The sequence below is a fragment of the Bombina bombina genome, chromosome 11, assembly GCF_027579735.1.
Source record: "Bombina bombina isolate aBomBom1 chromosome 11, aBomBom1.pri, whole genome shotgun sequence".
Classification (NCBI taxonomy): domain Eukaryota; kingdom Metazoa; phylum Chordata; class Amphibia; order Anura; family Bombinatoridae; genus Bombina; species Bombina bombina.
The window spans coordinates 192,731,588-192,757,353 of NC_069509.1; the positions used below are offsets into that span (position 1 = coordinate 192,731,588).

The 25,766-nt window shown below is 39.1% G+C and overlaps 1 protein-coding gene across 4 annotated transcripts in view; it reads left to right on the plus strand.

Moving 5' to 3' along the window:
- GTF3C1 (general transcription factor IIIC subunit 1) overlaps positions 1–25,766 on the plus strand; it is a 274,627-nt gene that overhangs the window by 110,457 nt on the left and 138,404 nt on the right. For all 4 annotated transcript variants that reach the window (XM_053694472.1, XM_053694474.1, XM_053694475.1 and 1 more), the window contains exon 22: positions 20,129–20,261. In XM_053694472.1, the coding sequence (XP_053550447.1) occupies positions 20,129–20,261 (133 nt within the window). The remainder of the gene's footprint in view (positions 1–20,128; positions 20,262–25,766) is intronic.

The following is a 25,766-nucleotide window of genomic DNA, read 5'->3' on the forward strand; positions in this document are numbered from 1 at the left end:
TCCCACAAGTAAGGATGATGATCCGTGGACTCATTGTGTCTTTAAAAAGAAAAGAAAATTTATGCTTACCTGATAATTTTTTTCTTTTTAGACACGATGAGTCCACGGCCCGCCCTGTTTTTTTAGACAGGTTGCTTTTTTTATTATAAACTTCAGATGCCTCTGCACCTTGGCTTTTCGTTTCTCTTCCTAACTTCGGTCAAATGACTAGAGTGGGAGGGAAGGATGGAGCTATTTAACAGCTCTGCTGTGGTGCTCTTTGCCTCCTCCTGCTGACCAGGAGGTGAATATCCCACAAGTAAGGACGATGATCCGTTGACTTATCGTGTCTAAAAAGAAACAAATTTATCAGGTAAGCATACATTTTCTTTTTGACTAACAACATCGCAGGTTAGACAGGTCCTTGTACCACATCTGAATGTACCCTTTTTCCTCACTCAATCACTCCTTGAGAAGCGTAGGAAATTATGATAGGGGCCAACCTAGTGGGCTTTTTTGAGACAAACGTACAAAACACATGAATATTATTTAATATAATAATAATATGGCCGTACCACAAACTCCACTATTTCTTTTTGGATATAGCAACTAGATTCTCAGAGGAATTTAAGATAGTCTTTTGTGAAATAGTGGAGTCCCTACTTAAGCACAACTTTTTCATGTTTAATAATGAGTACTTCCCACAAGTTTGTGGTACAGCGATGGGGGCAAAATTTGCCCCCTCTTTGCAAACCTATTTATTGCCTGGTGGGAAAACCACTATTTATACACAACATGCAATCCATTTGCTAACCGGATCATCAAATATATGAGATATATTGACAATTTGGTGTTTATTGTTGAAGCTCCTTTTGATATTGCTGTCTTTCTTGATTATCTCAATTCCAATTACCTTAATTTGAGATTCACTGGGGATTTACAAGAGCTTACCACTTGTAGCAACAGGGGGTATGGGCGTGTCCGGGTGGCGGCCATACTAGGTCGCTTTATTTAGAGCTCCTAACAGGAATTCCACTACCCAGCTGATTTCTGCGATATCTATATAGTTTTGGGTAGAAAACACTTGACTACTTGACAGAGGAAGAAATCCTGAAGAGATTGATACCTAAAGCATAAGATTCATGATTGATAGGCCCAACCCCGGGCCTAGTGTCACGACTTTAAGCATTCTCCACCCGTGAACGGTACTACAGTATCTACTAGTTTACTAGCTGCCACAGACAAGTAATCACTCAACATGGAGGAGCTGTGTAAGATTCTACAAGCTTTACTACTAAAGTTTGAATCTAAACTTGATGAATGTATGTCTGACCTCATTACAACTGCACAGAGTACAAGACCGGATGTACAGAAGGTCCTTTGGTCTGCTATAGACGTAAATGCAACGCCATTACAAAGGCCTACGAGACCCAGCCCTGAGAGTACATCTACAGGTGTTTCATTTGCCCACTCAGGTTGATACGTCGGAGGAATCTTTTCATCCTTTTAGCCTACCTGCCGGAAATTCCAGAATTCAGGATTCTAGCCACTTAAGACCTGCCTTGAATCTTAATACGGAGATAAGCTCGCAACATTCATCTTGGCTCCCGGGTCGGGGGAGGGCGCCCGGCTCCCGCGGTCCGATTCTGAGATCTCCAGAGATCAGTATTTCGCACAAAGTGCAGGTGGATATACAGTGGCGGTCCCAGTCTATTTTCACTACTCTACCCCAGTGGAGGAGGAACAAGTTCGCCATCAGGGAAACCACGCCTGTGGGACTTGTAGTGGCGCCGTTTCTTAGAAAAGGCATCGGCTGAGCCCCAGTACGATATCAGCTCACGCGTAGGGAACTGTCTACCCTATTCTTATACACAATCCAGCTGACTTGGAGAGCAGAAACGGCATCCCAAGTATTATTAAACCTATCTGATTTGACTCTCAATTCCCAGACAGACACCATGATATGGCTTGTAAACTACTACCAGAGTAATATATACCTTTATCACTGCCCACTAGCTTAAACTGCTTAATTCTCAAAGGGTCACATCATAGGATTTATCCTTATATATTTCTCAGATAGTCTCCTGACACCCCTCAGAGCTTCTGCAACTATAGCGAACACTAGATGTCACCTAAGCTCCTAATTAACTGTATGGGACATAGTAACATAACATTGTCACTAGCCCCTAACTGGGAATTATAAAGTTTGAAAATGTACGCAACCATCCTAGCATTAATATTAGGAGTGAATACCCTGACACATTCTAGGCAAAGTTGATCCTTTTTAGCTAGTTTTGTGTTGGTTTGCAAAAGTCAAAAGTGGTTGTTTCTTCTCAACGCAGTTAGAATCTATACTCTGACTGTCCAAGCATTTTTTCCCATTCCTGAAACTGTCATTTAAGGAATTTGATCATTTTGCTTTATATGTTGTTTTTTTTATTACATATTGCAAGATGTCACTACCTGACCCTGGATCAGAATCTACTTCTGGCAAGACGCTGCCTGATGTCGGTTCTACCAAAGCTAAGTGCATTTGTTGTAAACTTTTGATAACTGTTCTTCCGGCTGTAGTTTGTGTTAGTTGTCATGATAAACTATCAAACGCAGATAATATTTCCATTAGTAATAATCCATTATCTGTTGTTGTTCCTTCAACATCTAATGTTCAGGATGTTCCTGTTAATGTAAGAGAATTTGTTTCTAATTCTATTTGGAAGGCTCTGTCTGTTATTCCTCCTTCTAGTAAACGTAAAAGGTCTTTTAAAACGTCTCATATTTCTGATGAATTTTTAAATGACCGCAATCATTCTGACTTATCTATTTCTGATGAGGATCTATCTGGTTCAGAAGATTCTACCTCAGATATTGACACTTATAAATCTTCATATTTGTTTAAGATGGAGTTTATTCATTCTTTACTTAAAGAAGTGTTGATTGCATTAGATGTGGAGGAGTCTAGTCCTCTTGATATTAAAACTAATAAGCGTTTAAATTCAGTTTTTAAACCTCATGTAGTTATTCCAGAAGTTTTTCCAGTTCCTGATGCTATTTCATAAGTAATTTCTAGGGAATGGAATAGTCTGGGTACTTCATTTACTCCTTCTCCAAGGTTTAAGAAATTGTACCCTTTGCCATCTGATGGATTAGAGTTTTGGGAAAAAATCCCCAAAGTTGATAGGGCTATCTCTACTCTTGCTAAACGTACTACTATACCTACGGCAGATAGTACTTCTTTTAAGGATCCTTTAGATAGGAAGCTTGAATCCTTTCTAAGGAAGGCTTATTTATGTTCAGGTAATCTTCTCAGACCTGCTATTTCTTTGGCTGATGTTGCTGCAGCTTCTACCTTCTGGTTGGAGGCTTTAGCGCAGCAAGTGTCAGACCATAATGCTTATAGCATTGTTAAACTTCTTCAACATGCTAATAACTTTGTTTGTGATGCCATTTTTGATATCATTAGAATTGATGTCAGGTATATGTCTTTAGCTATTTTAGCTAGAAGAGCTTTATGGCTTAAGTCTTGGAATGCAGATATGACGTCTAAGTCAACATTGCTTTCTCTTTCTTTCCAAGGTAATAAATTATTTGGTTCTCAGTTGGATTCAATAATTTCAACTGTTACTGGGGGGGAAGGGAGCCTTTTTGCCTCAGGACAAAAAATTTAAAGGTAAATATAGGGCTGCTATAGGCCCCACACGAAACATGTTTGCCGTGTCTTGCAATACTGGAACACCATGGTTGAATTTGTGAGTTGTATCCCACATTCCCTGTTTTTAATTGCTTTCTACTACCAATAAAGACTTTTCTACTTTTAAAAACAAGAGTCACTGTGCGTTTCCTGAGGAGGAGGAGTTGCGATAGACTTACCTGTTTCCTACTCTAGCCACTAGGTTGGCCCCAGCATGATTTCCAATAGACGATTCTCAAGAAGTGGTTGGATCAGGAAAAAGGGTACATTCAGATGTGGTACAATGACCTGTCTAACGTGCAATGTTGTTGGTCAAAATGAGACTTTCATAAGTTCAGTAACTAGCAAACACTTTTGTGTACTTTTTCTATGCCAATTGCAGGACAAAATTTGTTGTGTACCTTCTGGAATGTACCATTTGTTCTCAACAATATGTAGGTTAAACTACTAGGGAACTTAGATCTAGGGTCAGAGAGCACATCAGGGATACTAAGAATTACACTGAAGATTCATCAATGGCTACACAATTTAACCTTACACACATGACTCATAAATACCATATGACAGTTAAGGTCATAGATAAGGTTATTTCCCCAACAAGGGGCGACAATAAATTTAATTTACTACAAAAACGCGAGTTATATTGGATATATGTTAAAGACCATAACACCCTTAGGCCTAAACTGTGAATGGGACATGAGCTACTTTGTAGATTAAAAACAATATGTTTGTTCATCAAACAATAAATCACTTATAAGGCCAGCTACTTTGTATCGATAATGTACATTCATTTCTTTACTTCTTTTATATGTCAAACATTATGTCAGTATATATGTGTAACAAAATGTTTTTTTTTACACTATCTATCTTCAGACAAATGTTTATGCATTGTTTTTGATATTCAATACCCATAATGGAAGCTTCTTTTTTGTGTTTAAATAAGCATTCAGTAGTATAGGGTTAATACACTGTGAACCTAAGTAGGGGATAGATAATTGGAATCATTTATCCAATAGGAATCTGTTTATACCTTTAAATGGGGGTTTTACCTTTTAAGATCTAACAGCTTTGACTACGGCCTAGAGCCGAAACTCGTCAGCTGCATCTGGCTGATGTCCTATTGATAACATTTTATGTTTGTAAAATTACCTCTGGTATCCCATTTTTTAAATTATAAGAAGTCATATTTGAAACTTTTTTTAATACCACTGGCTGGTGCTCCGTTTTTCCTGTTTTATACATGCTTAAAGATTGACCTCAGACAGTGCAGCACAGCCGGTGTGTGTACAATAACTTGTTCCCGCATCCAGCTCCAAGAGATACTATTGCCAGGAGCCGACCCAGTAACGGACCAATCAAAGAGGGGCCGGCTCCACACACCCCACGCTGACGTCTGACACATGTTCATCCACATTGGCTAGCAGCATCATTGTTTGGCTAGCGTCATCGTTTGGGTATTGCAACTACTGGTCGGGGTGAAGAGAGAGGGGGTGGAGCCACATTACCATGAAGGCCAGGACACACGGAGGAGCGTGCTAAGCATACTCACCATGGAAGTATACTGAGGAGGCGCCCCAGGATATGCTGTGGAGTGGGACCTATACAGTGCATTTAAGGCACTTCTTTCCACAATGTGGTCATGAAAGTCGAGTGAGCCCTGCTAGTTCCTCTGCTCCGTACTTCCAGGAAGTATCAGGTGAGACAAGCCGCATATACTCCATGTCAGCCTTTTTACATGTGTACTCATTTTGTGACTGTATGACTTGCATAGGTCCGTACTGTAAACCGTACTTTTATGGAATGTTTGTACTACATCTGATCCCTCACCTAACAATATAACTTATACCAAGGGATTGACTTTTTGTGGTGGTGTGTATTTATATACTGAGGCGTAGGTCAAGCTCCTCCCCGTTTGGTGGATTATATTTGTTTACGTTATTTAAGGATCAGGGTTATAAAAGGGAACATGGGTACAGAGAATACCACAGTTATCAAACCCTCTACACATCATTTCTCTTTAAGAAATGCTCAAGAAAGGGATGTGTTCAACCAGGATGTGGACACGTGTTTACTTTGGGCAGATCAAAATTTGTATTATCAGCTCTTTTTGATGAAATGGAACATTTTATACTCAAAGAAACAAACTCAAATGGGATGTCTGGACCCTGGAGAATTACTTGAAAATTAAATTGATTCCCAGGGGACTAAGACTAAATATTTTTCCAACATTAACAACTGAGGACAAGATGTTTATTGATGCATGAAATAACACGTTGTCAGAGTGCTAATTCAAATTGATGAAATTGTTAATAGAGTTTAAAATGACCCAGATACAAGAGGTTTCTACTAAAATTGCATTAGTGCAGGAAGAGTTGAACAAAAGATGTGAGAATGCTGAATATCTAAAGTTTGACAAATTGTTACATGATGCTGTTACTGAGGCTAAAATAATTACTTCTAGAAATAAAACACAATAAATTTGTAAGAGACCAATCGGACTACACAAATAATACAATTTATATTTGGAACAGAAGAGAGAGATACCAAAAAAGAAAAGAGTATAACCAAATAAATGATTATGAAAGGCGAGGTAGGGGTTTTAGTGGCAGATGGAGAGTAAGAGGCCGAGGGAGACATAATAGGAGGATACATTTCTCTGATAGTAAAGTTGACTCAACAGGAGATAGTTCAGCTTCAGGAGATGAAGAGTCATGTAAGATACAATTAGATACACAATCCCACACTATGAAAAATAAGAACTTTAATCCGACCCCCCAGGTGGTAAGACCAAAAGAAACATCCAAAGCTCCTGTTTCAATCTTAAAACTCCCTCCCCCATCAATATATGAAGCTCAAGATACAGATAATCAATATCACAAAGAGACAAAAGACGGCGGGGGAGTCAAGGTGGAAAAGAGGTATACAAAAGGGGTTACCCACTAAGGACACGACAGACACGTTACCATTGAATAGTATCATTAATCTATCAAGTCATCAGTTAAGTGCTTTTGAGTTGAGGGTCCTTAATCTAGGCCTAGGTTTTGTGCCAACTAACTCCTTTAATCTATTTAACACTCTCCTTGATGTTAACAAGTTTATTAGAAAAATGACCTTAAAAAAACATTTCTCCAGCTCTGCCACTGAAACCAATACAGTCTATTCAGAAAATGTAGCCCTGCTGGAAACTACTGACTTAAATACAAACAATTTAGATTTCCAGGATCAGTGTGGGCTTGCTGTATTGGAATCATTGGAGAGAGAGGTGAAGGAGTCCAACAGATCATACAACATCAGACACTGAGATTAAAATATTCATCGAAATTCTTTCCAATTCAGAGCAGGGGTCAATTTATTGAAAATTTTCAGAAAAGGGTGGAGAGTGATCTTACAAATTTGTTTTACAAACAAAAGAAAACTCAGAACAACGTCAATAAAAAAAGCCTTAAGACAATTATCTAATCCACATGATTATAGGGTTCTCAACTATGACCCTACAAAACTTTTCAGTAGAAAATTAAAGGATTTGGTCGATGATGGAATACAGCAAGGCCTTATAGACCAAGATACAGGGGTTTATTTGATCCCTTCATATCCAATTATACCAGTATTTAACCATCTCCCCAAAGTCCACAAGTCTTTGGTTAATGTAATGGGGAGACCAATTGTTAGTGGTATTGGGTCCTTACTTGAGCATCTATCTGAATGGTTAGATCTTATCCTTCAACCGATGGTATCATATTTTGATCCTTGTTTCTAATGTGGAATAGAAAGAGGAATTTAAATGGCTAACTGTGGATGTTAAAGCCTTATACTCTTCCATACCGCATGAAAAAGTGCTTTTGGCTATAGCATACGTCATGTATATATTGTGATTTTGTATTTAGAGTAATTGAGTTTTTGCTGCAACACAATTACTTTGAGTTTGAAGTTTTTTTTTATCTTCAGATCTGTGTGACCGCTATGGGGGCCAAATTTGCCCCCTCGTAAGCCAACCTTTTTATGGGTTGGTGGGAGCGGACCCACATTTTTGGAGGTGAGAAACCTTTTGGCTCAGAGGTGGTTGTTTACAAGAGATTTATAGACGACCTTCTGTTCATCTGGAAGGGTGATGAATCAGATATTCATCAGTTCATTCAATATTTGAATTCTAATGATCTGGGTATTGGGTTCACTTTCGAGTGGAACCGAACCAGCATCAATTACCTGGACCTTACCCTGACAGGTACCAGTGGTGAGATAATTTAGACCACAGTGTATAAAAAGCCCATCTCTGGCAATACCCTTTTGCACGCTTCAAGTTGTCATCCAAGAAGCGTGTTCAGGGGTATAGCAAAAGGACAGTTTATACGCATAAAGCGCAACTGTTCAGAGGAGACAAAATTTCGAGAAGAATCTGAGAAATTAACCAAACGCCTTGAAGAAAGGGGATACTGTAGGAAAACTATAGGCACAGCCGCTAAATCTGTTGATAAACTAAACAGAGTGGACTTATTAAAGCCCAAAGATATGACTATAAACAAAAAATTTGGTAATGTTAACATCCTTTTCATTACAGATTATTCCGAGCAGTACAACCAAATCTGTGATGTGATATGAAAACATCTCCCTGTTGATAAGGGCTGATGATAAACTAATAGAATCGACTACAAAAAAACTGTTGATTTCCCTATAAACAACATAAGACCATAGGGAATGTGGTAACCCCGACTAAATTACCCACCAAAATTAAGAGGGAATCGTCCTGGTTAACCTCCCAAGGCATGTACAAGTGCCACAATATCACCTGTGTAGCTTGTGAAAAAGTAGAGATAGGAGAGAGTTTTAGATCTTCAGTAACAGGACAGATTTTTCAAAAACTGTCCTGTTTGAACTGTCGGTCCACATTTGTCATTTACTTAATAACTTGTATATCATGTGACAAACAATATGTGGGCCTCACTACACGCAAGGTGAGATCTAGGTTAAGAGAATACTTGTCCAGTATAAAGAGTGGCACTGCGAGTACCCCCCTAGTACAACATTTTACCCAGACTCATGGCAAAAGCGCAGAATCCTTCAGGTGGACTTGTATTGAAAAGGTAGTGTCTCCATATATAGGAGGTGATAGGGAGAAACTACTAGCCAGACAGGAGGTATTCTGGATTTTTAAACTAAGAACCAGATACCCAGAAGGTCTAAATTCAGATTATGACCTTATAAATTTCTGGCAGTAGTTTCCTCAGACCCTCTCACCCCCTCTATATTTAGCAAGAAATGTGTCAGAATTCACACAAATAAGGTTTTTATTTTATCTTTGAAACCATACATTATGTTAGTTCATCACTATATATGCTATACACAAGTATGGGCATATTACTTTATTTTGTGTAATTTGGATACACAAAAAAAGTTAATGGCACATTGAAAGCAACAACAAAAATTACTTAAAGGGACACTCAGGTTAAATTAAATTTTCATGATTCAGATACAGCATGTAATTTTAAACAACTTTCCAGTTTACTTCCATTAAAAAAAAATGTGCACAGTCTTTTATATTTACACTTTTTTTGAGTCACCAGCTCCTACTGAGCATGTGCAAGAATTCACAGACTATACGTATATGCATTTGTTTTAGCAAAAATTAGCAAGAGCACTACACTGATAAACAAGGAATGCTCAATTTAGTGTTTGGATATTTACAGACAGTGTGTAGATTATTGATATTTAGGGTATCATTCTCGATGAGTATATCTATATATCTCTGTGAGTTTATCTACTTTCTGTATTTTTATCAATATATAAATATATCCCTAATGAGCTCGAGTGCTTGTGCATAAAACTATACTAGTTACGAATATAGTCTGTACCTAGAAAAGGTGAAGACTAAAAGGATGCACTTGGGTAGCACTTCTATTCCAAAAAGTAAGGTTAAGGTCAAAAATAGAACTTAAACAACCACTGGTAGCCAAAGGGTTGATGGAGAAGTTAAAACATAACTTTTATTAATTCTCTAATAGATAAAAGATGTGTGGTGTGTGAATGTGTGAATGTGTGCATTTTAAAAAACACATAGCAATTCTACTAGTCATGGAAGTGGCTCAGGATATTAATTGATTAAATTTCCACGGACCTAAAATATTATTTAGGTATGCTTGTATAAAGTAATATGTCTTTCAAATGGATAATATACTTGTATCTATTAATATAGTACACCACTGTATGATTTAGTGTTCCCTCATACAGTTGTTCCCATATAGCGTGGCACAGTCATAAACAGATTATATGTAATTGACTGAAATGGTTATTTCTAACCCTTCTTATTATACTGTTGGTTAATGTATATAATAGTATTATTTATTTATTCATTCATAGTTCCAATTCTGTATTCAGAGGAAAAGTTACAACATCAGTTATAGAAGGTTTAGATTGTTATATGGCTTATATAGGTGCTTGGTGTAGTTTAATATAACTTTGTTTTGCAAGTTTGAAGTTTTATACTTACACAACTAGCGGTTATGGCTAGTAAGATATATGAAGATAGTTTGCTCCTAATAGTTAGCCACTAACAGCTAGAGAGATATTCAATATATGGTCCGGGTTGCCACTATATCTGTTATTGGTTTTAGAATAAGCTATGCCATTAAAAAGAAACTAAATGGGGTATTAACAAATACCCTTCCCTAACATGTTTCGCCGATAGCGTTTCGGCTTTTTCAAAGGACTTTTGAAATAGCCATAACCGCTAGTTGTGTAAATCGATAGTTCTGGCATATAACTTGAAAATATTTTGTTAATATCATAAGGGCAAATTACTGTTTCATATACATTATTATAAGGGCAAACCACGGGCTTAGATCTTAAAGTTATAACCGCTAGCCGTGTGAAGTGATAATCCGGGCATATACCGCAATAGACATCTGTTAACCTCAGAAGGGTATAACGGACAGGTGTCTACACTGGCTATTTGAGCCTTTATTTTGATAACACAATCATAAGTACCTTGATTATTACAGTTGCCCAATATTATAATGGCTAATCGTGTATAAAGGGTGATTTAGATAAAAAGCAGAAATAAATTATTGACTGTAATCAGAGACTATTGTAGCTAACTGACAACATCAGCTACTTTAGCTTCTATTTTTTCAGCACAAATGTATATACTTAGCTGATGATCAATTGTCAACACACATATATATATATATATATGAGGTGATATTAGAGATATAACACTGTAAAGATACTAAAACAATATATCCTATAGTATATTCCATAGTTATACAAAAATCCCTCTATATAATACTACTGACTGAGATCTGAGATCACAGCAGCTTACTGATACCATCAGCTATTTTAACCTCTACGTATACAGTACAATCGCATATGCATAGTTGATGATCTATTGTGGACACTTATATAGGTGTTGATATCAGAGATACAATAATACAAAGATACTAATAAAGTATATTTCGTAGCTATACAAAAATCTCTCTATATAATAGCAAACACATCCTCAGACTTAATTTTTGAGGACGATGTCTCTTATATAGTGAACACTGCACAGTATAAAGGAGAGCTACAGAAATAACACCAATCTAATTATTGATAAACCTATAGCATATAGAACATCTTAATAACGATATCTCCATTACTATACTATATTATATGAGAGAATAGCCACAATCTAAATCACTTTACTAGTACCGTAACTTGTGGACCAATACAAGTACAATAACAGTATTAAACCATCCATTAGAAGACCGAAGATAGCACTTTGGTGAAAGAAAGCCGGACATCGATTGCCACCAAGTATAAATCACTGGAGTTCATAACCAGTGAATCACTAATATTTTCATTAACGGAAGTATAAAACTTCAAACTTGCAAAACAAAGTTATATTAAACTACACCAAGCACCTATATAAGCCATATAACAATCTAAACCTTCTATAACTGATGTTGTAACTTTTCCTCTGAATACAGAATTGGAACTATGAATGAATAAATAAATAATACTATTATATACATTAACCAACAGTATAATAAGAAGGGTTAGAAATAACCATTTCAGTCAATTACATATAATCTGTTTATGACTGTGCCACGCTATATGGGAACAACTGTATGAGGGAACACTAAATCATACAGTGGTGTACTATATTAATAGATACAAGTATATTATCCATTTGAAAGATTTATATTACTTTATACAAGCATACCTAAATAATATTTTAGGTCCGTGGAAATTTAATCAATTAATATCCTGAGCCACTTCCATGACTAGTAGAATTGCTATGTGTTTTTAAAATGCACACATTCACACACCACACATCTTTTATCTATTAGAGAATTAATAAAAGTTATGTTTTAACTTCTCCATCAACCCTTTGGCTACCAGTGGTTGTTTAAGTTCTATTTTTGACCTTAACCTTACTTTTTGGAATAGAAGTGCTACCCAAGTGCATCCTTTTAGTCTTCACCTTTTCTAGGTACAGACTATATTCGTAACTAGTATATGCATTTGTGATTGGCTGATTGCTATCACATGGTACAAGGGGAGTGGAAATATACATAACTTTGAAATTTGTTATAAAAAAAATCTACTACTCATTTGAAGTTCAGACTAAGTGCTATTGCATTGTCTTGTTATCTTGCATTTGTTGATTATGCAAATCTAATGTGTTGACTGGTCCTTTAAGAATTATCTGAGTTTGAGCATAGGCCTTGGTATATACTTTGTATGTATACGGATTGATATATATTGTGTTAGGTCCAATATCAAATTTTCAATAGGCAAGTAATAACCTGTATAGAAGAATATATATATATAACCTATATTTGAAACAGTATATATGTGTAACAAAATGTTGTTTTTTACACAATCTATCTTCAGACAAATGTTTATGCATTGTTTTTGATATTCAATACCCATAATGGAAGTTTTTTTTTTTTTTTTGTGTTTAAAGGGACAGTCAAGTCCAAAAAAAAACTTTCATTTCTCCAACATAGGTGTGTCCGGTCCACGGCGTCATCCTTACTTGTGGGATATTCTCTTCCCCAACAGGAAATGGCAAAGAGCCCAGCAAAGCTGGTCACATGATCCCTCCTAGGCTCCGCCTACCCCAGTCATTCTCTTTGCCGTTGTACAGGCAACATCTCCACGGAGATGGCTTAGAGTTTTTTAGTGTTTAACTGTAGTTTTTATTATTCAATCAAGAGTTTGTTATTTTAAAATAGTGCTGGTATGTACTATTTACTCTGAAACAGAAAAGAGATGAAGATTTCTGTTTGTATGAGGAAAATGATTTTAGCAACCGTTACTAAAATCCATGGCTGTTCCACACAGGACTGTTGAGAGGAATTAACTTCAGTTGGGGGAACAGTGAGCAGTCTTTTGCTGCTTGAGGTATGACACATTCTAACAAGACGATGTAATGCTGGAAGCTGTCATTTTCCCCATGGGATCCGGTAAGCCATTTTTATTCAGACAGTAAATAAGGGCTTCACAAGGGCTTATTAAGACTGTAGACATTTTCTGGGCTAAATCGATTCATATATTACACATATTTAGCCTTGAGGAATCATTTAATCTGGGTATTTTTGTTAAATAATATCGGCAGGCACTGTTTTAGACACCTTATTCTCTAGGGGCTTTCCCTAATCATAGGCAGAGCCTCATTTTCGCGCCGGTATTGCGCACTTGTTTTTGAGAAGCATGACATGCAGTCGCATGTGTGAGGAGCTCTGATACATAGAAAAGACTTTCTGAAGGCTTCATTTGGTATCGTATTCCCCTTTGGGCTTGGTTGGGTCTCAGCAAAGCAGATACCAGGGACTGTAAAGGGGTTAAAGTTAAAAACGGCTATTTTAAGGGTTAAAGCTTCCAAATTTGGTGTGCAATACTTTTAAGGCTTTAAGACACTGTGGTGAAATTTTGGTGAATTTTGAACAATTCCTTCATACTTTTTCGCAATTGCAGTAATAAAGTGTGTTCAGTTTAAAATTTAAAGTGACAGTAACGGTTTTATTTTAAAACGTTTTTTGTACTTTGTTATCAAGTTTATGCCTGTTTAACATGTCTGAACTACCAGATAGACTGTGTTCTGAATGTGGGGAAGCCAAGGTTCCTTTTCATTTAAATAAATGTGATTTATGTGACACTGAAAATGATGCCCAAGATGATTCCTCAAGTGAGGGGAGTAAGCATGGTACTGCATCATTCCCTCCTTCGTCTACACGAGTCTTGCCCACTCAGGAGGCCCCTAGTACATCTAGCGCGCCAATACTCCTTACTATGCAACAATTAACGGCTGTAATGGATAATTCTATCAAAAACATTTTAGCCAAAATGCCCACTTATCAGCGTAAGCGCGACTGCTCTGTTTTAGATACTGAAGAGCATGTGGACGCTGATGATAATGGTTCTGAAATGCCCCTACACCAGTCTGAGGGGGCCAGGGAGGTTTTGTCTGAGGGAGAAATTTCAGATTCAGGGAAAATTTCTCAACAAGCTGAACCCGATGTGATTACATTTAAATTTAAGTTGGAACATCTCCGCGCTCTGCTTAAGGAGGTATTATCCACTCTGGATGATTGTGAGAATTTGATCATCCCAGAGAAACTATGTAAAATGGACAAGTTCCTAGAGGTCCCGGGGCTCCCAGAAGCTTTTCCTATACCCAAGCGGGTGGCGGACATTGTAAATAAAGAATGGGAAAGGCCCGGTATACCTTTCGTCCCTCCCCCCATATTTAAAAAATTGTTTCCTATGGTCGACCCTAGAAAGGACTTATGGCAGACTGTCCCCAAGGTCGAGGGAGCGGTTTCTACTTTAAACAAACGCACCACTATACCCATAGAAGATAGTTGTGCTTTCAAAGATCCTATGGATAAAAAATTAGAAGATTTGCTTAAAAAGATGTTTGTTCAGCAAGGTTACCTTCTACAACCAATTTCATGCATTGTCCCTGTCACTACAGCCGCGTGTTTCTGGTTCGATGAGCTAGTAAAGGCGATCGATAGTGATTCTCCTCCTTATGAGGAGATTATGGACAGAATCCGTGCTCTCAAATTGGCTAATTCTTTCACCCTAGACGCCACTTTGCAATTGGCTAGGTTAGCGGCGAAGAATTCTGGGTTTGCTATTGTGGCGCGTAGAGCGCTTTGGTTGAAATCTTGGTCAGCGGATGCGTCTTCCAAGAACAAACTCCTTAACATTCCTTTCAAGGGGAAAACGCTGTTTGGCCCTGACTTGAAAGAGATTATCTCTGATATCACTGGGGGTAAGGGCCACGCCCTTCCTCAGGATAGGTCTTTCAAGACCAAAAATAAACCTAATTTTCGTCCCTTTCGTAGAAACGGACCAGCCCCAAGTGCTACGTCCTCTAAGCAAGAGGGTAATACTTCTCAAGCCAAGCCAGCCTGGAGACCAATGCAAGGCTGGAACAAGGGAAAGCAGGCCAAGAAACCTGCCACTGCTACCAAGACAGCATGAAATGTTGGCCCCCGATCCGAGACCGGATCTGGTGGGGGGCAGACTCTCTCTCTTCGCTCAGGCTTGGGCAAGAGATGTTCTGGATCCTTGGGCACTAGAAATAGTCTCCCAAGGTTATCTTCTGGAATTCAAGGGGCTTCCCCCAAGGGGGAGGTTCCACAGGTCTCAATTGTCTTCAGACCACATAAAGAGACAGGCATTCTTACATTGTGTAGAAGACCTGTTAAAAATGGGAGTGATTCATCCTGTTCCATTAGGAGAACAAGGGATGGGGTTCTACTCCAATCTGTTCATAGTTCCCAAAAAAGAGGGAACGTTCAGACCAATCTTAGATCTCAAGATCTTAAACAAGTTTCTCAAGGTTCCATCGTTCAAAATGGAAACCATTCGAACAATTCTTCCTTCCATCCAGGAAGGTCAATTCATGACCACGGTGGATTTAAAGGATGCGTATCTACGTATTCCTATCCACAAGGAACATCATCGGTTCCTAAGGTTCGCATTCCTGGACGAGCATTACCAGTTCGTGGCGCTTCCTTTCGGATTAGCCACTGCTCCAAGGATTTTCACAAAGGTACTAGGGTCCCTTCTAGCGGTGCTAAGACCAAGGGGCATTGCAGTAGTACCTTACTTGGATGACATTCTGATTCAAGCGTCGTCCCTTCCTCAAGCAAAGGCTCACACGGACATAGTCCTGGCCTTTCTCAGATCTCACGGATGGAAAGTGAACGTGGAAAAGAGTTCTCTATCTCCGTCGACAAGGGTTCCCTTCTTGGGAACAATAATAGACTCCTTAGAAATGAGGATTTTTCTGACAGAGGCCAGAAAAACAAAACTTCTAAACTCTTGTCAAACACTTCATTCCGTTCCTCTTCCTTCCATAGCGCAGTGCATGGAAGTAATAGGTTTGATGGTAGCGGCAATGGACATAGTTCCTTTTGCGCGCATTCATCTAAGACCATTACAACTGTGCATGCTCAGTCAGTGGAATGGGGACTATACAGACTTGTCTCCGAAGATACAAGTAAATCAGAGGACCAGAGACTCACTCCGTTGGTGGCTGTCCCTGGACAACCTGTCACAAGGGATGACCTTCCGCAGACCAGAGTGGGTCATTGTCACGACCGACGCCAGTCTGATGGGCTGGGGCGCGGTCTGGGGATCCCTGAAAGCTCAGGGTCTTTGGTCTCGGGAAGAATCTCTTCTACCGATAAATATTCTGGAACTGAGAGCGATATTCAATGCTCTCAAGGCTTGGCCTCAGCTAGCAGAGGCCAAGTTCATACGGTTTCAATCAGACAACATGACGACTGTTGCGTACATCAACCATCAGGGGGGAACAAGGAGTTCCCTGGCGATGGAAGAAGTGACCAAAATCATTCAATGGGCGGAGACTCACTCCTGCCACCTGTCTGCAATCCACATCCCAGGAGTGGAAAATTGGGAAGCGGATTTTCTGAGTCGTCAGACATTACATCCGGGGGAGTGGGAACTCCATCCGGAAATCTTTGCCCAAATTACTCATCTGTGGGGCATTCCAGACATGGATCTGATGGCCTCTCGTCAGAACTTCAAGGTTCCTTGCTACGGGTCCAGATCCAGGGATCCCAAGGCGACTCTAGTAGATGCACTAGTAGCACCTTGGACCTTCAAACTAGCTTATGTATTCCCGCCGTTTCCTCTCATCCCCAGGCTGGTAGCCAGGATCAATCAGGAGAGGGCGTCGGTGATCTTGATAGCTCCTGCGTGGCCACGCAGGACTTGGTATGCAGATCTGGTGAATATGTCATCGGCTCCACCATGGAAGCTACCTTTGAGACGAGACCTTCTTGTTCAAGGTCCGTTCGAACATCCGAATCTGGTCTCACTCCAGCTGACTGCTTGGAGATTGAACGCTTGATCTTATCAAAACGAGGGTTCTCAGATTCTGTTATTGATACTCTTGTTCAGGCCAGAAAGCCTGTAACTAGAAAAATTTACCACAAAATATGGAAAAAATATATCTGTTGGTGTGAATCTAAAGGATTCCCTTGGGACAAGGTAAAGATTCCTAGGATTCTATCCTTTCTTCAAGAAGGATTGGAGAAAGGATTATCTGCAAGTTCCTTGAAGGGACAGATTTCTGCCTTGTCTGTGTTACTTCACAAAAAGCTGGCAGCTGTGCCAGATGTTCAAGCCTTTGTTCAGGCTCTGGTTAGAATCAAGCCTGTTTACAAACCTTTGACTCCTCCTTGGAGTCTCAACTTAGTTCTTTCAGTTCTTCAGGGGGTTCCGTTTGAACCCTTACATTCCGTTGATATTAAGTTATTATCTTGGAAAGTTTTGTTTTTGGTTGCAATTTCTTCTGCTAGAAGAGTTTCAGAATTATCTGCTCTGCAGTGTTCTCCTCCTTATCTGGTGTTCCATGCAGATAAGGTGGTTTTACGTACTAAACCTGGTTTTCTTCCAAAAGTTGTTTCTAACAAAAACATTAACCAGGAGATAGTCGTACCTTCTTTGTGTCCGAAACCAGTTTCGAAGAAGGAACGTTTGTTGCACAATTTGGATGTTGTTCGCGCTCTAAAATTCTATTTAGATGCTACAAAGGATTTTAGACAAACATCTTCCTTGTTTGTTGTTTATTCTGGTAAAAGGAGAGGTCAAAAAGCAACTTCTACCTCTCCCTCTTTTTGGATTAAAAGCATCATCAGATTGGCTTACGAGACTGCCGGACGGCAGCCTCCTGAAAGAATCACAGCTCATTCCACTAGGGCTGTGGCTTCCACATGGGCCTTCAAGAACGAGGCTTCTGTTGATCAGATATGTAGGGCAGCGACTTGGTCTTCACTGCACACTTTTACCAAATTTTACAAGTTTGATACTTTTGCTTCTTCTGAGGCTATTTTTGGGAGAAAGGTTTTGCAAGCCGTGGTGCCTTCCATTTAGGTGACCTGATTTGCTCCCTCCCTTCATCCGTGTCCTAAAGCTTTGGTATTGGTTCCCACAAGTAAGGATGACGCCGTGGACCGGACACACCTATGTTGGAGAAAACAGAATTTATGTTTACCTGATAAATTACTTTCTCCAACGGTGTGTCCGGTCCACGGCCCGCCCTGGTTTTTTAATCAGGTCTGATAATTTATTTTCTTTAACTACAGTCACCACGGTATCATATGGTTTCTCCTATGCAAATATTCCTCCTTAACGTCGGTCGAATGACTGGGGTAGGCGGAGCCTAGGAGGGATCATGTGACCAGCTTTGCTGGGCTCTTTGCCATTTCCTGTTGGGGAAGAGAATATCCCACAAGTAAGGATGACGCCGTGGACCGGACACACCGTTGGAGAAAGTAATTTATCAGGTAAACATAAATTCTGTTTTTTCAAATAGGGCATGCAATTTTAAACAACTATCCAATTTAATTTTATCAACATTTTTGCTTTGTTCTCTTGGTATTCTAAGTTGAAAGCAAACCTAGGAAGGCACATATGATAATTTCTAAGCCCTTGAAGGCCGCCTCTATTTTATTTACTTTTCACAGCAGGGGAGAGCAAGTTCATGTCAGCCATATAGATAGCATTGTGATCACGCCCGTGGCTAGTGGCAGACACTACACGAATTGGCTAAAATGCAAGTCAATAGATAATAACTAAAAGTCATGTGATTAGGGGCGGTCAGAAGATGCTTAGATACAAGTTAGTCACAGAAGTAAAAAGTGTATTAATATAACTGTGTTGGTTTTGCAAAACTGGGGAATGGGTAATAAAGGGATTATCTATCTTTTTAAACAACAAAAATTCTGGTGTTGACTGTCCCTTTAAATAGGCATTCAGTGGTATAGGGTTAATACACTGTGAACCTAAGTAGGGGATAGATAATTGGAATCAATTATCCAATAGGAATCAGTTTATACCTTTTTAAATGGCGGTTTTAGCTTTTAAGATCTAACAGCTTTGACTATGGCCTAGAGCCGAAACGTGTCAGCTGCATCTGGCTGATGTCCTATTCTTAAAATTTTATGTTTGTAAAATTACCTCTGGTATCACATTTTTTAAATTATAAGAAATAAAATTTGGAACTTTTTTTAATACCACCGGCTGGTGCTCCGTTTTTCCTGTTTTCTACAAACATTATGTTAACCATCTTGTCTCTCTCTCAGGTATAAGATGTCCTAAATGTACTAACATATGTATATATTTCATCCAACTCATAAATTCTATACTATTGACAAATCCAGATCTTATATCTAAGTATGTGCTTTAGTAATCTATGTGACAGGATTATATTATTATCTTTGTGTGTATATATATATGTGTGTGTCTATTACACTGTCTTGGATTTTCATATTTTTATTTCTCTATAGAATATTGATATGAGTAACAATGGTCCGGCTTTTACTATAACCTGAGATATTAATTTTATGTTAACCATGGGTTTACAAACTGTGACTATACTACATACCCATTACTTTCAAATAACTTGCACCTAACTTCTCTTATTTCCATGCTTTGGTATTTGTATTGATTTATGTTTTCTAAATTTGTGTGTTTCACTAGTGTTCAAAATTCATACTCTGATTGGACACTGGCCATTTAAATGGAGAGCCAGTGTAGCAGAAGTCATTCCTATAACTAAGTGCCAAGTACCAGCACGAAATGCGTAAGGACTCCTGTTCTTGCTGCCTCTATGTACCCTGTTTTTACTACGTTACATTAAAAGTTATTTATTAACTTTCTAATCTGTAGCGTGCACCCATTTTCTTTTTTTAGTGTTTTTTTTTAGTGTTTTTTTGCTTCAGATTTATTTATTTTATTTTATTTGTTTTTGTGCTATGATTTTTTTTCTGGAATCTTTTCACTTTACGGCTGCTCTAAATGAGAGGCCCCATAGAGTCCTTTAATGCCTTCTCTTGTTAATGCTCACGTTTTGTAATTCTTGTCCCACCTTCTGTTTCTCTGTAACTCCAGTACTGTAGCGTAATGATATAAAATGTAAACGCTTTACCTTCTGTTCAGGGGCAGCAGAGAGGTAACTGATGACGGCTCCGTCCCTGGGGATGGCATGGGAGCTGGCGGACTTGATTCTAGTTTCTTCAGCCATCTGAAGCGTAATTGGATTTGGATAAGTTACATTATTAAACATAGAGAGGTTTGTACATTTTATTTTTCCTCCTATTCTGTGTAAAGCTAAAATATACATGAGCGATACATCATACCTGCATTCTAGTGAATCTGTTAGACCTGTCCAGGTCTGAGAAAGCAAACTGAGCTACTACCGTAAATCATAGTATCACTTTTAACTGTGGATAGATGCACCTTATTACATTATCATTTAAATTTAAACATCAGCATTTACTGCACATTATGAGGATGGGACAAAAAAGCCTCACATCTCCCTTATAAGCGGCCTTGCTTTATCTCACCAGTGTGTGTTGACATATCATGAGCACTGGTGATTAATTAATACCGTCCATGCAATTATTTGTTATCCAAGTGAAAGTCAACAAATTCTTAGTGTTTTTGTATATGATATGGCCAAGATTCTATTGTGATTGTAAATGTTACCACCTGGTAATAAAGAGTTTGTACAGACTACGGTGGTATCTGTGTCTAAGATAACCGGAGGCCTATATTTCTTCAGCTTCGTAAAGCCTTATACAGTCCTGAGCTAGATATTTTCTGCATTGAAGGGACATGAAATCCAAAATGTTTTTATGATTCAGATACAGAATAGAATTTTAAACAACTTTCCAATGTACTTCTATTATTTAATTTGCTTCATTCTCTTGGTATCATTTGTTGAAGAAACAGCAATGCACATGGGTGAACCAATAGCATGCAGCATATATGTGCAGCCACCAATCAGCTCATGAGGCTACCTAGGTATGCTTTTTCCACAAAGAATACCAAGAGAACTAAACAAATTAGACAATAGAATAATGTTGTTTAAAATTGCATTCTTTGAATCATAAAAGAAAACAATTGTTTCATGTCCCTTTAAAAATGTAAGCGTTGATCGTAAATGGCAAATGTCCCTGCTGACATCAATAGTAAATGATAAATGTCCCTGCTGACATCAATAGTAAATGATAAATGTCCCTGCTGACATCAATAGTAAATGATAAATGTCCCTGCTGACATCAATAGTAAATGATAAATGTTCTCTATTTGTGCATTATTTCTGAAGGTACAGTATATTGTGTACTCAAGTACAAATGAATTTCAATCTGGATAATAGAATTTAATGATTATTATATCCTTAACTTTCTTAAACTAAGCATTTCTCTCTATTCCGTCTGTAAATCGTAGTAAATGCGGTTTCCTATATATGTTTTTAAAAGGTGAGCATAAGGTGTCTGTGGCACTTTAATATTACTTGTTCCCATACTAGTAATCTGTCCTGTTTAAACCGTAATGGTCCGAGGACACAAACCTGATATTAAAGATTACTCAAGGGAGAAAAAATCAATGAACTAAACAGAAAAATAAAGCCTCTGATCACCTTTGCGTTCTTTGACTGGTGCGTTTTTAGCTTGCACCCACTCGTATGTATAGCGCTGTTACATGTTCCTATAATTATTCCATTTGTTGTAATAATACAGAGTGAGGGAAAAGAAGATAATTACTTATAAGAATTCCTCTCACTCAAGGTCTGATGATCTAAAGCTCTGCACTAAGGCAAGATGAGCTAATACGTCTCGTCGGTACAGCGAGGTCCCTAAACAAAATGTAAAAACTCACATTTTTATCTTGAGAAGTATTTATCTCACTATACCGAGTTCTGTATGTGAAGGAGAGACTCCTACTTTACAATATAAAGTCTAAAAAAATAATCCTAAAGACTTTGTGTGATTCCTCTCCATGCTGGTGAGCTTTTTATCATCAGGCCTCAGTGAGGTGTAACATGGAGTCTCCCAAGATTCAGTATCTGCCCTTGTGCACACATCTGTGATCATGTTTTGATTGTCATAGGTTACTGCAAGTCCAGCTTCTCACTATAGTGATGACGTGTAATGTTTTATTTATAAGGCGCATCACAGTAAAGAGATTTACTGAATGTATTTCTTTTTAATGACACGATGAGTCCACGGATCATTTTAATTACTAATGGGATATTCACCTCTTGGTCAGCAGGAGGCGGCAAAGCGCAGCACAGCAAAGCTGTTAAATATCACCTCCCTTCACTCCCAACCCAGTCATTCTCTTTGCCTACGTTAGTGCTAGGAAGTGGTAAAGTTAAGTATTAGAAAAGATTCTTCAATCAAGAGTGTATTATTTTTAAAGTAGTGCAAGATTGTGCTGTTTTGTTCTGGGGTGTAGCCGTAGTCCATATCAGTCTCTTCAGTAGAGCAGTGGTGACTTTAGCGCAATGGGAACTTGTGGGACATAATTCTCACTGCGCCTCCCGTGTTTTATGCTGCCCTAACTCCTAAAGCCTGGCATTACTCAGTCTTTTATTTCTCCACAGGTTGATGTGAGGGAGAGGACCTCTCAAGCCTGGTGAGCTGCCTTGCTGTCAGGCAGATGTACGAGGTAAGTGCTGCTTTTTTATTTCTGAGGAGAAGGAGAAACGTTCTCAGAAAAAAAGTGAGCATGTTAAGAAACAACATAAAGGGCACGTGAAAGAAGGGGCACTTTATTGTTTGTGGGGCATTGTAAACTCTCCTAGGTTGGAGAGGACTTGTGACAGCTTTTGTATGCAGGCACTGGGGCTGGGAGAGAAGCGGACTGGCTCTGGTGATTAGAATCTCCCGGCGGTTTAACTTTACAAAAATGCCGACCAGAAGATTATTTCTTATAGCAACGCCCACGATAGGCGGATCTTACTGAGTTGCGCGCCACTTTCATTGCGACTCAGTCTGGGACACTTTTAGTATAAAGCAGACAGAGTTCATCAGGGCTTTACTAGAAATGCATGGTTTGTGTTAAGCAAGCGTTCCTAGAAATGGACATCCGTATCCTCTTCTGCTGAGTACCAGATCGTCTCCTGCATCATAAGAAGGGAAGATTAGCTCCGGGTTAACGATTCAGGTAGGCACCTCAGCAAAGTTGCTGATGTGTAGAGGTGTCTAAATCGTTTTCAACTTGTGTATTTACTAATTGACAAAATATGGTAAAAAAGTTACATGTTTAAATTTTAAAGAGACAGTAACGTTTTTTCATTGTAAAACATTTTCTTTAAATTTGGGCTTTTTATTTGTTAATCAAACCATTGTGAAACAGTATGGACCAAGGGGCCTTGCAAGATGTCACTTGCTCCTTGTGTTTTGATGCCAATGTGGAATCACCAATCCCTTTCTGTTCCTCATGTATTGAGAGGACTTTGTTATAGGGGATAAAAAATTCTGAGCCAACTTTTTCTAAAGCGGATGTTGTCCAGGAGTCTAATAACGAGGTTCAATATATGCAGCAGCTTTCTCCTCAAGCGTCCCAAAATTTTATCACCCTCAGAGGCAGTGCCCTGCTCTTCCTCTCTAACTCCCGCTGTAGTTACTTTAAGGGACATCACTTCTCTCAGGTCTTCTACAATTTCTGATGCGTTGTCTGGTTTTCCAATGTTGCAGGGAAAGCGTAAGAGGAAAATCAGACATTCAGTAAGCAAGGTTTCTGACGCAGTTGTTGCGATTTTGGAGGTCCCCTCCCAGAAGCCTGAAGAGGAGGATTCCGAGGTAGCATCTGAAGGGGAAGTTTCAGATTCGGAAAGTGTAAATCCTCTTGCTGATACTGAGGTTGTATCTTTCAGGTTTAAGCTAGAACACCTCCGTCTGTTACTTAAGGAGGTTTTAGCTACTTTGGACGACAGTGACTCCACAGTAGTTGGGGTTCCTAAGAAGTTCAGTAAGCTAAACAAATATTTAAATGTTCCTTCCTCGACAGACATGTTTCCGGTCCAAGACCGAGCTTCTGAGATCATTGCTAAGGAGTGTGAGAGACCGGGTATACCTTTTTCTCCATCTCCTATATTTAAAAAGATGTTTCCCATAGCCGACTCTATTAAGGAGGCTTGGCAAACAGTTCCCAAGGTGGAAGGAGCCGTTTCCTCCTTAGCTAAGAGAACTACTTTTCCCATAGAGGATAGTTGTGCTTTCAAAGATCCTATGGACAAGAAATTAGAGGGTTTACTCAAAAAGATGTATGTACACCAGGGCTTAAAATGGCAGCCAGCTGTGTGCATTGCTACTGTCACTAGTGCGGTGGCTAATTGGTTTGATGCGTTGTTTGATGCTATCAGGGCAGAAACTTCTCTGGATGAAATCCAGGATAGGATAAAAACTCTTAAACTGGCTAATTCCTTTATTACGGATGCTTCCCTTCAAGTTATCAAACTGGGAGCAAAGATTTCAGGATTCTCTATTCTAGCTCGCAGAGCCTTATGGTTAAAACCTTGGTCTGCGGATGTGTCCTCTAAGTCTAAGCTTCTAGCTATTCCTTACAAGGGGAAGACCTTGTTTGGACCTGGCTTGACGGAAATTATCTCTGATATCATGGGCGGTAAAGGTCATCTTCTCCCTCAGGATAAGAGAAACAAACAAAAAGGACGACAGAGTAATTTTCGTTCCTTTCGAAATTTCTAGGGAAATTCTCCCTCTACCGCTTCCAAGCAGTAACAGTCTAAACCTGCATGGAGACCCAATCAGTCTTGGAATATGGGAAAACAATCCAAAAAGCCTGCTATTGAATCAAAGACAGCATGAAGGGCATGCCCCCGATCCAGGACCGTATCTTGTAGGGGGCAGACTTTCCTTCTTCGCTCAGGCTTGAGTTAGAGATGTTCAGGATCCCTGTGCAATAGAAATAGTGTCCCAGGGATACAAATTAGAGTTAAATTGTTTTCCTCCCAGAGGCAGGTTTCTGCTTTCAAGATTATCTGCAGACCAGACAAAAAGAGAGGCGTTCTTACATTGCGTAGGAGACCTCTCTGACCTGTGAGTGATTGTTCCCTTTCTAATACAGGAACAGGGTCTGGGTTTTTATTCCAATCTGTTAGTGGTTCCCAAAAAAGAGGGAACCTTCAGACCAATTTTAGATATCAAGAGTCTAAACAAATTTCTCAGGGTACCGTCCTTCAAGATGGAAACTATTTGTTCCATTCTTCCTTTGAACCAAGAGGGTCAATTTATGACAACAGTGGATTTAAAGGACACGTACCTGCATGTTCCCATTCACAGGGATCATCACAAGTTCCTAAGGTATGCTTTTCTGGACAAACACGTCCAGTTCGTGACTCTTCCTTTCGGTCTTACCACAGCTCCCAGAATTTTCAAAAAGGTTCTGGGATCGCTGTTGGTGGTGCTTCGGTTACGGGGAATCGCAGTGGCGCCCTATCTGGACGACATCCTAGTTCAGGCACCATCCTTACAACAAGCAAGATCCCACATGGACATGGTGTTATCCTTCCTGCGATCTCATGGGTGGAAGGTAAATTTGGAAAAGAATTCCTTAGTCCCAATTACAAGGGTAACCTTCTTGGGAACCATATTAGATTCCCTATCAATGAAGATTTTTCTGATGGAAGTCAGGAAATCAAAGATTTTCGATACTTGTCTAGCCCTTCAGTCCACTCCTCGGCCATCAGTGGCTCAGTGGATGGAGGTAATTGAGCTGATGGTGGCGGCAATAGACATCATCCCGTTTGCTCGTTTCCATCTCAGAC